The following is a 13476-nucleotide window of genomic DNA, read 5'->3' on the forward strand; positions in this document are numbered from 1 at the left end:
AGCACCTCAGCAAGGAGTCGCTGGCCGCTAGGTGTCTGCTAGTATTTAATGTTTAGAATGTATCAGACTGATGTGTATTGTGTGGTTTGGTCGCCTCAGGTGCTGAACCAGCTGGAGGAGCTGCTGTCGGACATGAAGTCGGACGTGTCGCGGCTGCCGGCCACGCTGGCGCGCATCCCGCCCGTGGCGCAGCGCCTGCAGATGTCGGAGCGGTCCATCCTGTCGCGCCTCGCCGCCACCGCCGGCAACCCCGTGCCCGCAGGTACGCCTTCAGTGTGCACAACACACGAGTACAATGTGTTGTGGTACAAAAGAAGTTAGTTTACGCCGCGTTGCATTAACAAGCTCAGTATTAAAAAACGTGGATAGGTTTGAAACTATAGTCTGGCAAGTTCGTTGATAACACTCCTATGATATACGGGCGACGGGCGGAAAGACTGCGCGGGTGTGACGTGCATCAGTCGCGGGTTTTCATTCATTGCTACACGCCCCCCGCCCCGTGAACCTTAACATCAGAAGTGTTACGAACGAAGTTGCCAAGCTATAGTCCGGGCCTGTGGTGCGTCGATTATCTTTCTACAATCGCAAACGCTTTAAAAAATAAAATATGTATGGGAATGACATTTGTTATCGACAGTGACAGTTACGGTATCGTGATAAAGTTATTAATCAGATCCATTTATTAAACCCATATTTTTGTTAGTTTTCAAAGCGTTTGTAGAAAGAGAATCGTCATGCCACATGGCTAAAGACCCTGGCAGGTTCCGACAAAATCACGTGTGCGAAGCGGTCTCTAAATTCGAGTATCATAGTTTTATAACTAGTAAAATAAACTATATAGTGGTGTGTCTTTCCTCCATATCTCCTTTACATAAAGAGGGAGGCTTGGCATTCTATTTGGTCGTTAAAATAAACTGATAATGATGGAACATATTATTTTTCAGCTCAAATGGCCACGTTCCCCGCCGGGTTCGGTCCGGGCGGCGCTCTGCCGGGCTTCTCTCCGGCCGCCGCCGCCGCCGCCAACTTCACCAACTTCCGCCCGCAGTACTCCGTGCCCGGACAGCCCACCACGCCCAACTCTAACGTACGTGTAATTATTTATCTTATATTAATTATACCGAATTAGAAACGACCTTCACCCATCTTTTTATTGGATGAAAAATGTTTTATATTTTTGTACTTTTACGTTACACCATTATGTTACACTGTACAGTCCTCAGACCAATTATAGAAGGACCTGCATCGCACTCATAGTCACGAACAAAATTGTCTGTCATTTTCTGAGGAAAACAAGCTTAGGTTTGGTATATATCTTATACTAAACTAGAAGTTTTTGCCCGTTTTTTACACAATTCAATTACACAAAAAGGTATTTTTACGGAGCTCTTTAACCAACGAACACGATTACAACTATTTAACATCGATTCTATCGAGACAGTTTTTATAATCGCATAACATCGTTGATATGACGCTCGCTAGACGTTACTTTGATAGAAAAGTAACGTCTAGCGAGGCAGGTCCTATACAATAATTGGTCTGAGGTACAGTCCCATGCAAACTTTTTAACGCCGAAACGTTATAGTTTTGCATAGTAATGTAGTAGAATAAACCAAGATACTTTACATGTTAGATTAATTATTTGATAATAAAATTTGTGTAAAATGTCTATATATAAATAAATAGTAATGTATAATTTTCATTCTTTTATTGTTTCAGAAATCGTAAGCCCATGGAACTTATTTTTAGCGGAGTTGAAAGCATGCTGGTAAATTAATATAATCCTCATTCCATTTTTGTAATTATTTTTTTTAACAATTAATATTTTTGTCTTTTACGAACTATTATGAAGACATAAATGAATCTTGCAAATGGATTTACTATCCAAACGAATGCCCTTTTTGAATTATGCACCTATTAGGTATTATAATTATTATTCTTGAAAGTATTTTTATTGACATTTTCATTGTGTGTTCATTATATGATTGGTGGTCAGTTCTCCTTAAGTGTAACTAGAGGTTGTTAATGAGAAATGGAATTGAAAAAATTAACGACTCTCAGGTCCTAGTATTTTTATATTGATTTATTTTTAAATACACGAGGAAATTCTTTTAAATTAAAATGAAGTCTTTAAACGAACAATAAATTGGAATGAATATATTTTAATAATATTTGCAAAAATAGCAATTTCGAACACACTTATATTGATTATCGATTTCTTAATTTCAAAACGCTAACTGCGTTGCGCGAAGTGCCACGTTTTACTAAGTGGGCAGTGACCAGTCCTCTTATTATTATACTACAATCAATTTAAGACAAAGAGCCTCAATAGCTCAACAGTAAGAGCGGTCAGAATCATGACAGAAGGCTGGTGGTTTGATGCCCGCCACGTTGGTGTATTGTCGTACCCACTCCTAATACAGTCTTTCCCGACTAGTTAGAGAGGCATGGGAATATTGGTCATATTTATAAATGTAATTATAATTATGACAAATATTCATCAAAAGAAAAAATACTACATTATTCGTCATACTTATTGCCGGAAGATAATACAAAACTTCAGAGCGTTGACCTGTCACCCGCACCATCCTATAATGAACAGACTATATATATATTTGACGGCCTCCGTGGCGCAGTGGTATGCGCGGTGGATTTACAAGACGGAGGTCCTGGGTTCGATCCCCGGCTGGGCAGATTGAGATTTTCTTAATTTGGCCAAGTCTGGCTGGTGGGAGGCTTCGGCCGTGGCTAGTTACCACCCTACCGGCAAAGACGTACCGCCAAGCGATTTAGCGTTCCGGTACGATGCTGTGTAGAAACCGAAAGGGGTGTGGATTTTCATCCTCCTCCTAACAAGTTAGCCCGCTTCCATGTTAGACTGCATCATCACTTACCATCAGGTGAGATTGTAGTCAAGGGCTGACTTGTAAAGAATAAAAAAAAAAAATTAAAAAAAATACAAGTATTGTGTCAAAATGATACAAATATAAATAAATTGCATTTGTTTCAGTGACCAGTGAGCAAATTCAGCATTGCGCTTAGACGAATATTTTAACATTTTATATGCTTCTCAAGATTCCTGTTCCACCTTGGGTTTGAAGTGATACATAGTGATTAGTGCAGTTATTTTAGGTAACATAATATTACGTCATACTAGAGCAGAACTCTCACAATATTATTTATTTCGTAATGATCTGTATGAATAATGTTTTGATGTCGTAAGTGATTGTGGACATGTGAAATCTTTATTTTTAATTTACCAAAAATGAAATAAATCATACAATTACGTAAACAAATACTGTGTTTTAATTTGAGGATATTATAGATAGAGAAAAACAACTGGATTTAGGAAAAAATATATTTATTTGATTCACTTTTGGAATAAAAACCGTTTGATTCGCACAACAGTTGATTTTGGTTTCATGAATGAACAAAAATTTCCATTCAAAACTCTTAATGATTAACTAATGTTCGGTTTCACACGGCAACAATAAAACAGACTGTTATAGCTTGGCAAGTTCGTTGAAGACTCCCATGATATGCGGGCGACGGAGGGAAAAACTGAGCGGGTGTGAAGTCGTGCGCGCGGTGCAGCCGGACACTCTCTTCCCGGCCCGCGCGGACCATCAGGAGTGTTACGATTAAATTTGCCAAGCTATAGTGCGGTTTTATGGCAACGTGTGTACGAACATTGGCACTTTTTTTTAAGTATATGCATCACAGGACATTCAATGAACTGTACAAATGGACTGTGCAGTCAATTTGGCATTAGTTGTAACAAACAAATTAACAAGAAAACACTAGAAATGGCAGATGTCACCAACTGTACGTGTCGTCTTCTGAATTATATTTAACACTGTCTAATGATTTTAAAACACTGGAGTCTGACGAACAAAACAGTTGCAACATTTCCTCGCTGATACCACAGTCTGATAAGTTTTCCTTGTTGAAGGCCTTCGCGAAGTTATTTGGTTCATTTTCTTTTGAAGTTTCATCTGCAACAGAAAATTAACTCTGCCTCAACAAGTCGGATTCAACACAGAGTTATAGGTTCAATCTCCGCCTGGTAAAAGTAGACTATTGCCATCCACACTTATAACAGATTTTCCTATGTAGGGGAATGGGAATATTGGTGAATTTTTTTTTTATTTTTTTAGTAGTGATGATGATGATGATGATGATTATTTGACGGCCTCCGTGGCGCAGTGGTATGCGCGGTGGATTTACAAGACGGAGGTCCTGGGTTCGATTCCCGGCTGGGCAGATTGAGATTTTTTTAATTTGTCCAGGTCTGGCTGGTGGGAGGCTTCGGCCGTGGCTAGTTACTACCCTACCGGCAAAGACGTACCGCCAAGCGATTTAGCGTTCCGGTACGATGCCGTGTGGATTTTCATCCTCCTCCTAACAAGTTAGCCCACTTCCATCTTAGACTGCATCATCACTTACCATCAGGGTGAGATTGTAGTCAAGGGCTAACTTGTAAAGAATAAAAAAACAAAAAAAAAAACGCAGATTTTTTTATCTATTTACAATATTATTAGCCTTTATACAGTGTATAAACAGCGAGAGGTTTGTATAAATATAAACAAGATTTATAAATTACTTCGCCAAAGAAGTTTCACTTCTGACATGTGAACTTCGTCCGTACGCATTTTTTTTTAAGCATGAGAGTGGATATGGGCTTTGGCCCCTAAGATGTCAATTCACGTAAAAGAAACAAACCTTCGGCTAGCTTCCGCGCCGCCCACGTGAAGGCCAGCGTGGGCGCGTGGTGCGCGAAGGTGGCGCTGACGTGCGCGCACGAGCTGCTCTTGAGCACGTCGAACAGCGCGTGCACGGCCGTGGGCAGCACGGGCCCGCGCAACTCGATCGAGTAGTACTTCTTGCTGTCCGAGTGAATGACGTTCTCTCGAACCTGCCAACGATATACTTGTAGCTTGTAGCGAGTAAGTTATTCCCAACCAATACAGGTCCTAGGCAAGTAAGTTGAACCAAAATGACATTTATCTGTACAGATAAATGTGGTCGCCCAGTATATTAAAGATGTCAAATAATTGAAAATTTCGTAAATCTTCTTTATTATAATGACCTTATCAAACTTGGCTAGGCAAGGAGAACAACACGAGCGGAGAAGGGGAGTGTTAATCAATTGTCAAGGAGTTCCTTAACCCTACATCCATTCACAAGTCCAGGACTCTGCTCGCTCTGCTGCGAGCAGCAAGTTGAAGAGCGCCTCACCTTCAGTGATTGTAGCGTGCCCCCGTGGAAGGCCGTGGGCGCCAGCAGCGTGGGCGGGACGCCGCCGAAGGGCCCGCTGGGGCTGACCAGCGACTTGCAGTTGAGCAGCAAGTTGAAAAGCGCCTGCGCGTCCGCCCCGCGCACCAGCACCAGCGACTCCGCCGCGCTGTCCACGCTGGTCTCCACGTTGTGACTTAGACGCGCCTGAAACATATGAATGATAATAAAAACAAGACTCAGACGAATCAACCTCCGCATCAAAGAGGAAGCAGTATTGACAGCCCTCAGGCTAAAATCTAGTGGGCAATGGAAAGACACAAACACAGACCACGCAAGCCTATTAACGAAAGAAAAGGCAAATCATCCACAATTAGAGTGGATATGCGACAAAACGGGAAAACAACAACGGGATTTTTTGGACAAGAAATACAAAATCATCATAGATGACGCGGAAACAAGACCGAATGTGAACACAGTAGTAATGTACAGATGGATCAAAAACAAATTTAGGAACAGGCACTGGAGTCTACTGCCCAGAGTTCAACATAAACATCACACAAGCATTGGGTAAGAACAACTCCGTCTTCTGCTAAGCTTCTGGAGCGAGCTCGGTTGGCTGTACAACGGCCAAACCTTAGTGGCCAAGTGCGTATAAGGCCCAGGAAGAAAAGAAGAAGAAGAAGAAGACTCAGACGAAGCCAGTAACGCTGACGTCAGTCTTCGGAGAAGCCAGCGCTGGCCTGGCTCTTGTTGTTTATATGAGGGCAGCGCTGGCTTGTCTAAGGACTGCCGCCAGCGTTATTACCATTAACAGACTTTCGCCAGCGACTGGTGCGATGCGTCTACACACGCCCGCGTCTTGAAAATCTGTTTATACGAGACAAAGAGTAAGTCAGCGCTGGCTTATCATAGGACTAGCAGCCAGCATTGGCTTTATCTAAACTTAGCACAATCATCATCAATAGGTGCCTTCTTCCAACTGAAGTTTGGCATAAGTAACCCTTTTAACTCTAGACAGGTAAACTAATGTTGAGTTAAAATTAAAGTTATATTAAGAGAGTATGCAGTATGCAGAGAAATATGCGCTAAGGTTAAAAAAATTTTAAGCCGTCAATAATAAATGAACTGACCTGCGCGTTATTTATCCTCTTGATTTCGTCCGTCTCGAGACCCATCTGCGACAGGAACTCGTCCGGGTCCTCCTCGTCCCCGGAACAGTTCCTGTCCGTCCGCGCGTCGTCCATTGTGTCGTAGCAGCTGTCGAAGGACGAGTTCCGCGCGCGCTCCTCGTCGGATGTGTTCAGTTTCTTTTTGTTGTCCGGTCGGAGGGGCATCGTGAATTCTACGTCTGTAGATTTTAATTAAAAAAAAAATATCTTATCGATTTTAATAACATAAGTATAGTCTTTTTCATGAAAGAAGTACCCCAGACGCAGCGCTAATGTCTTAATGGCGCGCATTGTTTTTGGTAATGGCGGTCTTATTGTCATTTGTGTAAGGCGCCGTCAATTTTAGTTCAGGTTTTAGTTTTTCATTCATGAAAAGGACCTAGGTATACAACTTACAAGGTAATTCACGAAACTTAGGTTAACAGCTATTCATGGGTATCATAGGTCCATTTGTCTTCACGAGATAATGTCGTGGGTCGCATGTTAGGTATACTGACGTGTTGTTCTGTACACGCAGGTACACAAGTGCGTACCTTCCTGGCGCAGCGCGTGCCGGAAGCCGCGCGTGGTGGGCGCGATGTACGCGACGGGCTCCGGCGTGCCGCACAGGCCGGCCGCGCGGAACACGCACGTGAACGCGTTCGCACACACGTAGAAGTACGGGCAGTGCAGCGCGCGGAGCAGCTGTGTGTGTGTCGTGTGTATTTAGACTATTTCAAATTGGCAGATTAATACATTTACACAGTGTTATGTGTTTATGAAGAGCAATAAACAATTTATTACCTTGCTAAGTAAAAATGCTTACTAATAATGTAGTGAATAGATATTGGTAGATTAACGAAATCACTTTTAACAACATGAAAACACAAAACCGACTTAGTAAGAACAAAGCAAGAGTGTGACCACAATTCAAATCTATGTACCTTATAACTTATGAGTTATTGGGTTATATTAATTAAATGTCATCATTTTCTTATTTCGTCCACTGAAATTGAGCTTACAATTTCAGGCAATCTTATATTGATTTGTTTTTTGCTTTTTTAATTAGAAAAGAGATTATAATTTGTCTATAAAACGTGCATAATTACTCAAGTAAGTCGATGTAGGTAAAACACACAAATTAAAAAAACAAATGAAAATTTTGACGGTCTCTGTGGCGCTGTGGTATGCACTGTTGATTTACAAGACGGCGATCATGGGTTCGATCCCGGCTGGGCCGGTTCAGGTTTTCCTAATTGGCTAGTTACCAACCCTACAGACAAAAATGTAACGCCAAGCGATATACCATTCCGGTTCGTATGTAGTGTAAAAACCGAAAGGAGTGTGGATTTTCATTCAACTCCCACCAAGTCAGCCTCATCATCACTCATCATCACTTACCATCAGGTGAGATTGTAGTCAAGGGCTAACTTGTAAAAAAAGAAAAAAATAACCCTCACTTGAAACAATGATCTGAAACTCTCAGTCCACTCGGTGAGCAGGGCCTTCTTGACTTCCTCGTTGGAAGCCATGAAGCTGGTGGCGGCGACCTTGCCGGCGGCGCGCGGGAACATGGTGAGCCACGGCAGGTGCGGGTGCTGCCAGTACAGGCACGTCTGGTGGAAGCGCGCGCGGGGCGACGTGTCCAGGGTCGACGAGGACGCAGTGTCCAGGCAACGGACGAAACTGTAGCATTTTGTCTAATAAAAAACCTATCATTTTGGCAACAGTATTTTACAGAAATGTTGAATTTGTGCATTTTATAGTTTACTTGCCCATAACTTGATTATGCAACTGTCAATTAAACTGAAATTGGTTTAGTCTAAAACTGATATTATTGTTTGTTAATCTAATCTACCCATATTCGGCATCAGAGTCTGTGAGAGGTTAGGTCAATAGTCCACTACGCCAACCTAATTGGCAGACTTCACACGCAGAGAATTAAGAAAATTCTTTGGTATGTAGGTTTCCTCACAATGTTTTCCTTCATATTTCTCAAAATGCACACAACTGAAAGTTGGAGGTGCATGCCCTGGACCGGATTGAAAGCCACACGCTCCGGAATCTGAGGCAGAGGTCATATCCACTGGGCTATCATGGCTCTATTTACACACACATACATACACTATCTATTACTGTGTTATAACTAATACATAAGGAATAGTATCACACCCAATTCCACAAATAAAACTGTGTCATTTAAAAAAAAAAACAACCTTATATTAGGTATATATCTTACACTAAACTTGAAGTTGTTCACCGTTGTTTACACAATTACAACTATGAAACATTGATTCTATAGAGACAGTTTTTATAATCACATTAGTTTGTTGGTCATATTCTTGAGAGAAAAGTAATGTCTAGTGAGACAGGTCCTTGTGTAATTAGTCTGAGGTAATAAGTTACACTAATGTGGACAAAATAATGGATCATTTATAAAATGCTGGGCCCAGCAAAGAATGAAAAATTATTGGTCTCTTTTTAAATCTTTGACAGAAATCCACTGAGAACATTTCAATGAGTCTATCACATTAATATTTTAATGACAAAAGTCTGTTTGTAACTCTTTCATGTTGCTACAACTAAAAAACTAGGCTGTTGCTGCTAGTTGAAATTTAAAGTTTTTTATGTGATAATCCAAGGTATAATCAAATATCTTGTCAAAATACTTTATAAATAGAAAATAATTAGTAATTTTGTAAATAGGTTTTTTTATTGAGCAATGAACTCTCATAAAATAAATCACAATTTGATCTAAAACTATAAAAATTAATTCAAATTCGGATTATCCATTTAGGAATTTGAAAAGAGGCTGATGCCATACCCAGTAATTCCTGATGCCTCCTCACTTGCTTTCAGTTTTGTTGTCCAAGGGAAAGGTTTGGCAGACATTAATCTTATTTTAGTTTTTAAAGCCCAGTCTATAGTCAAATGTTTATATTTCTTATCTGCTATGTACTGAAACAAAAATATAAAAGTTTAAATTATCCTTAAAAGGTCACCAACCTGTATATCTGCTTTGAGGTCCTTCTAAACCCGAAAGTGACTCTCCTATAAGGTGAAGATTATCCATATTGTCTACTAAACAATTTAGAATTAACTGCTTTCACGAATCTTTAGCAGTAAAAACTTCTTGTTCTAACAAATCTACGAACTGACACATTATGAGCCAATCTGTTAGTTCACTGCACCAATCTTTTAGTTCATACCAAATTGTGTTTGGAACCCTCGTAACTTTGATTTCAAGTTCTCGACTATTTATTATCACTTTTTACCTGACATTTTGAAAGTTCTTGTAAATTAAGCCTAATCAAAATTTTATTGTGCTATAGTACCTTTGCTTATCAGAGTTGGTGCTAACTGAAAAATAATTTTCAAGATTCTAAATTACAAATTTTATTGTTATACTTACTGTTTCTACCGCATGGTCCGCTGTGTATTTCTGCAGTAGGTTTGAGAATGTTGCCAGTTTCTCACTGTCTACATCTAAAGGGGGTTTCTCTACTATTTTGGCAGGAAGCTTTAGCAATGCAAACAGTGTTTTGTCATTTGATTGATCTAACTCTGTTGTTTCTTCTAATTTTGCTTTTTTGTTTTGTTCCAAATTTGTCCTAGGAAATATAAATAAAATTTTAGATGAAAAGACACACTAAAATTTACTGTATTTCTGTTGATTTTAATGTGCAGTTCAAACAGATTTTTTGCCTTTGTGCATTATAATGCTGCAGCTGTGTACCACTGTATCATATGTAGTGTATAGCAGTGGCGAAGGATTGAATTTAGATGAAGGTAAGCTGTCCCAAAGAAAAGGAAATTCATATAGTGTAATACAAACTCCAGCTTCTCAAATATCTATATACAGTAAAATATTTGTGGATAGATTTTAAAAGATAACCCGGCGGGAATTCATGAACTCTTCGCCGCTGGTGTTTAGTTAATGAGGCTATGGGTGAGTTGTGGGTTTGAGGTACAAAATATTGACTCTTCCAAAAATTCTCAACAGCAGTCCTGACTTGGGAAGTTGGCGATATACAATCCCTTGCTTTATTGAGCTTGTTAAACTGTTATTTTTGAACATTACCATTTGATAGTGATTGTTCCAGTCAAATATTACACAGTAAGCTCTTCAATCTGCATTAGAACAGTGTGGAAAAATCCTCTCTTATAGGAGGGGCATGGTCTTTTTCATGGTTTGGGCTATTGAAATAGGTTGATAAATTACAATTATTTCAATATTGTATGCCATTCTATAATAAATAATACTTTACTTAGAAAATGGATTTTTTCTTTTGTCTCCATTAAGAATTCTTGAAAAATCTAGATCCACTGGTTTATGACTACTCTCTTCTGTGACTGCATTTGTAGGTTGGCTCATGCGATCCTGTAATAAGCAATAATGCTTTATAAATGTAATGTAAACTGAATAAAGTTATAAGCAATAACAAATAACAATTATTCCAGAGAATCAATGTGCTAAAATCAAGAGATACTTCTAGTTGTAAACAGACTTGCAACTGCCTCATGGGTCTAACATCTGCCTTAATCTATATAGATAAAAAAAAGTTGTGTTAGTTACACAATTAATAACTCAAGAACAGCTGGACCAATTTAGCTGATAATTGGTGGAGAGGCAGCTTAGAACCAGGAGACAGACATAGGATACTTATTACTTAGTGTAAGAGTCGGGTTTCACGCGGACAAAGTCGCGGGCGTCCGCTAGTGAGTCTAATAAATGCCTTGTTCTGTAGCAGTGGCTCAGCATGGGAGATCTCGGGTATTATTTGTAGGTTAAATATTATTTACATCTCTAACAAAGTGCTCCTAAAGGATCATAAAGTTTAGCTCTCCACCCAAAATGGAGCAGCGTGGTTGTTCTTAGCCACAGATCTCCCTCTTATGTAGAAAATAGAGATTTGTAGTTAGACATTCGATTTAAACTCATGTGGATGATAAACTCAGAGATTGTACGATTTAAAGGTACATACAGAAATTAGAAAATGTGAGATTTATTTAAGAAACGAAACGCGATTGAAGGTACAAGAAACTTGCCTGTAAAGCTTTTTTGCGTTTTTTCAGTTTATGCAGCTGCATTACTTCATTTGGAGTTTTCCATGGTGACGGTGGATCCATCGCAATAAATGATTTTTTTCTAGAAATCAAAAAGTCTATTCTATTTTCCGGGAATTTGCGAAACAAACTATTAATGCGATTGGGGGCAAAACTTTGTTGATGTTTTTGTTAAATTTTTTGCCGTAACCGACAGTGTTGCCAGTTGGGTCTTGTGAGAAGTTACCCGAAATATTAAAAAAAGTAACCTTTTTGTGTAAAAAATAACCTTTTCACTAACTACTCTTGCTTTTTGCGTTCCACAGCATGGCTAGACCACCATTTCAGCCTTTATGGGCTGAAGTAATTTTGTTTTTTTTTTTTTATTATCTGCCTGTTACGAATACCTTGTTTGCCTCTTCCTCATGGGATAAGAAAAATAGACAGAAATATCGATGAGTTCTTGAGCACTTGTCCGCATTTCTTGATTTTACGACCGTTCTGATTTAGATATACGAAATTGTAAGTTAATTCTAAAAATTCCGAAATATCACGTAAAAGTAACCTTTTTATTAATGTAACATAAAAGTTACCAATGCAGTCAAAAAACACCTAAAAGGTTACAAAAGTAACCTTCTGGCAACACTGGTAACCGATCCGTCATCTATCGCAAACGCAAAGTGCGAAGTCGAAACGCGACGTATCGCTTCCAACGTTGCCACTACGTATTTTCCCAATTCCCTATAAATCAAAGTGAAATATCCCAACTTTTGGGAAAGCAAATATTCCATTTTCCTACTTATTCCCCAATTAAAGAAATAAAGAAATATATTGACTATCACACTGATTTTATAAAATATTTTTCATGAATAGATAAGTGCAGAATTCATATCTCCCAGCAAAAGAAGAATAATCACACTTACGGAATGGTTTTTAAATTGAGTTGGAATTCCCCGCAATTTGGGAAATTCCTCACAAGTTGGCAACGCTGCTTATGTCATAGTGACATTTTTTGGGAAATGTCATCACGTTGTCATGTGATTGGTTGTCTTAACGGACCTATTGTCATCACATTGTTGTAATCTATGTGTATGATAAGATAAAAGAAATTTTTGGCGGGAAAATCGTATTGTATTGTATCTAGCTCTCGTTTTTTTTGATTTCCTGCGTTTTATTTTTATTTCATAAATTTGAATGCACAAGTGAAGTGGAGGTTAAAAAAGTGTATTTTGAGTAATTAATTCGATTTTCTTGCTGGACTATTAAAAGTTTTGGTAAAGTTGCCTTCGCCTTACTAATAGGACCAACTGACGAACAACGACGGACTTTATGTGATCTGAATTTAGCTACTTCACTGGGTGCACACAATGTTGTGTTCACTATTTAGGTACTAACATTCTATATTTATTATTATTTACTAGCAGGACACCCAGCTGTTTTCGAGATTTCGTGATGACCTTTCGCATTTATATAGTAAGATGTACCTACATGTGTATATGGATTTTACATTTCCTATAGAAATATTTAGGCACTTATTATTTTTTTAAATAACTTTCGTTGTTGTTGTTGTAACATTTCGTCTAGTCGGTTGGATAAAGGTGTCAGCATTTTATGACCTACATATTATACGCGATTTCTTGCGTAAGTAATTCTCATTTTAGGATATTAATATAAACAATATGAAAAGGTTAAATAAAAAAGGAGCAATAATTATACCTTGAGGGACCCCTATTTCAAAATACACTCATCCTGTTCTATTATATTTTACGTCAAAGTTATTGCTTATTCAAGTACCCATACATGTACCTACTCCTATACATATTTAAGTAAGTTATATCAATTCTTATATTTTTGAACGTTGACGTCGTTTTAGTTCGTCGTTCCTGACGCGCAATGCAAAAAGGAATTCTATTTTACCTTGTGTTGTCTCCAACATTGTCAAGTATTAATATAGAAAATTCACATTGGTTTGTTGAAGTATGCTTTAGAAAATAGCGTACTCACCCGGGGTCCTTAGTCATGATCACGTTCATGCAACGCGACT

General features: G+C 38.9%; 2 protein-coding genes across 5 annotated transcripts in view; one reads left to right on the plus strand and one right to left on the minus strand.

Moving 5' to 3' along the window:
* Positions 1-13476, plus strand: part of LOC112048439 (chromodomain-helicase-DNA-binding protein Mi-2 homolog) — a 35960-nt gene that overhangs the window by 19648 nt on the left and 2836 nt on the right. For 2 of the 4 annotated variants that reach the window (XR_008250856.1, XR_008250858.1), the window contains exons 17-20: positions 100-262; positions 945-1087; positions 1720-1768; positions 3011-3296. Coding sequence is in view for 1 of the 4 variants with exons in the window: in XM_052881701.1 (XP_052737661.1) it covers positions 100-262; positions 945-1086 (305 nt within the window). In the remaining 3 variants the exon portion in view is untranslated. Of the gene's footprint in view, positions 1-99; positions 263-944; positions 1088-1719; positions 1799-3010; positions 3297-13476 lie in introns of those variants that run through there. The other 2 variants (XR_008250857.1, XM_052881701.1) reach the window with 2 other exon arrangements.
* LOC112048441 (protein downstream neighbor of son homolog) lies at positions 3345-11663 on the minus strand. Its single transcript, XM_024085970.2, has 10 exons — positions 11436-11663; positions 10655-10767; positions 9799-9997; positions 9211-9344; positions 7847-8072; positions 6941-7091; positions 6369-6586; positions 5239-5442; positions 4723-4915; positions 3345-3995 (listed from the first exon to the last, which is right to left on the minus strand). The coding sequence occupies exons 1-10, from the start codon at positions 11514-11516 to the stop codon at positions 3817-3819; spliced, it is 1698 nt and encodes a 565-aa protein (XP_023941738.1). The 5' UTR covers positions 11517-11663; the 3' UTR covers positions 3345-3816.

This window comes from Bicyclus anynana, chromosome 5, assembly GCF_947172395.1.
Source record: "Bicyclus anynana chromosome 5, ilBicAnyn1.1, whole genome shotgun sequence".
Classification (NCBI taxonomy): domain Eukaryota; kingdom Metazoa; phylum Arthropoda; class Insecta; order Lepidoptera; family Nymphalidae; genus Bicyclus; species Bicyclus anynana.

Bases quoted from the DNA above. Each gene is read 5' to 3' on its own strand.
- LOC112048441 (XM_024085970.2), bottom strand. From the start codon at position 11,516: ATGGATCCACCGTCACCATGGAAAACTCCAAATGAAGTAATGCAGCTG. The intron at 10,768-11,435 runs GCAAGTTTCTTG...TGCTTATTACAG, and splicing joins AACGCAAAAAAGCTTTACAG to GATCGCATGAGCCAACCTAC. The intron at 4,916-5,238 runs GTGAGGCGCTCT...TATCGTTGGCAG, and splicing joins GCACGCTACAATCACTGAAG to GTTCGAGAGAACGTCATTCA.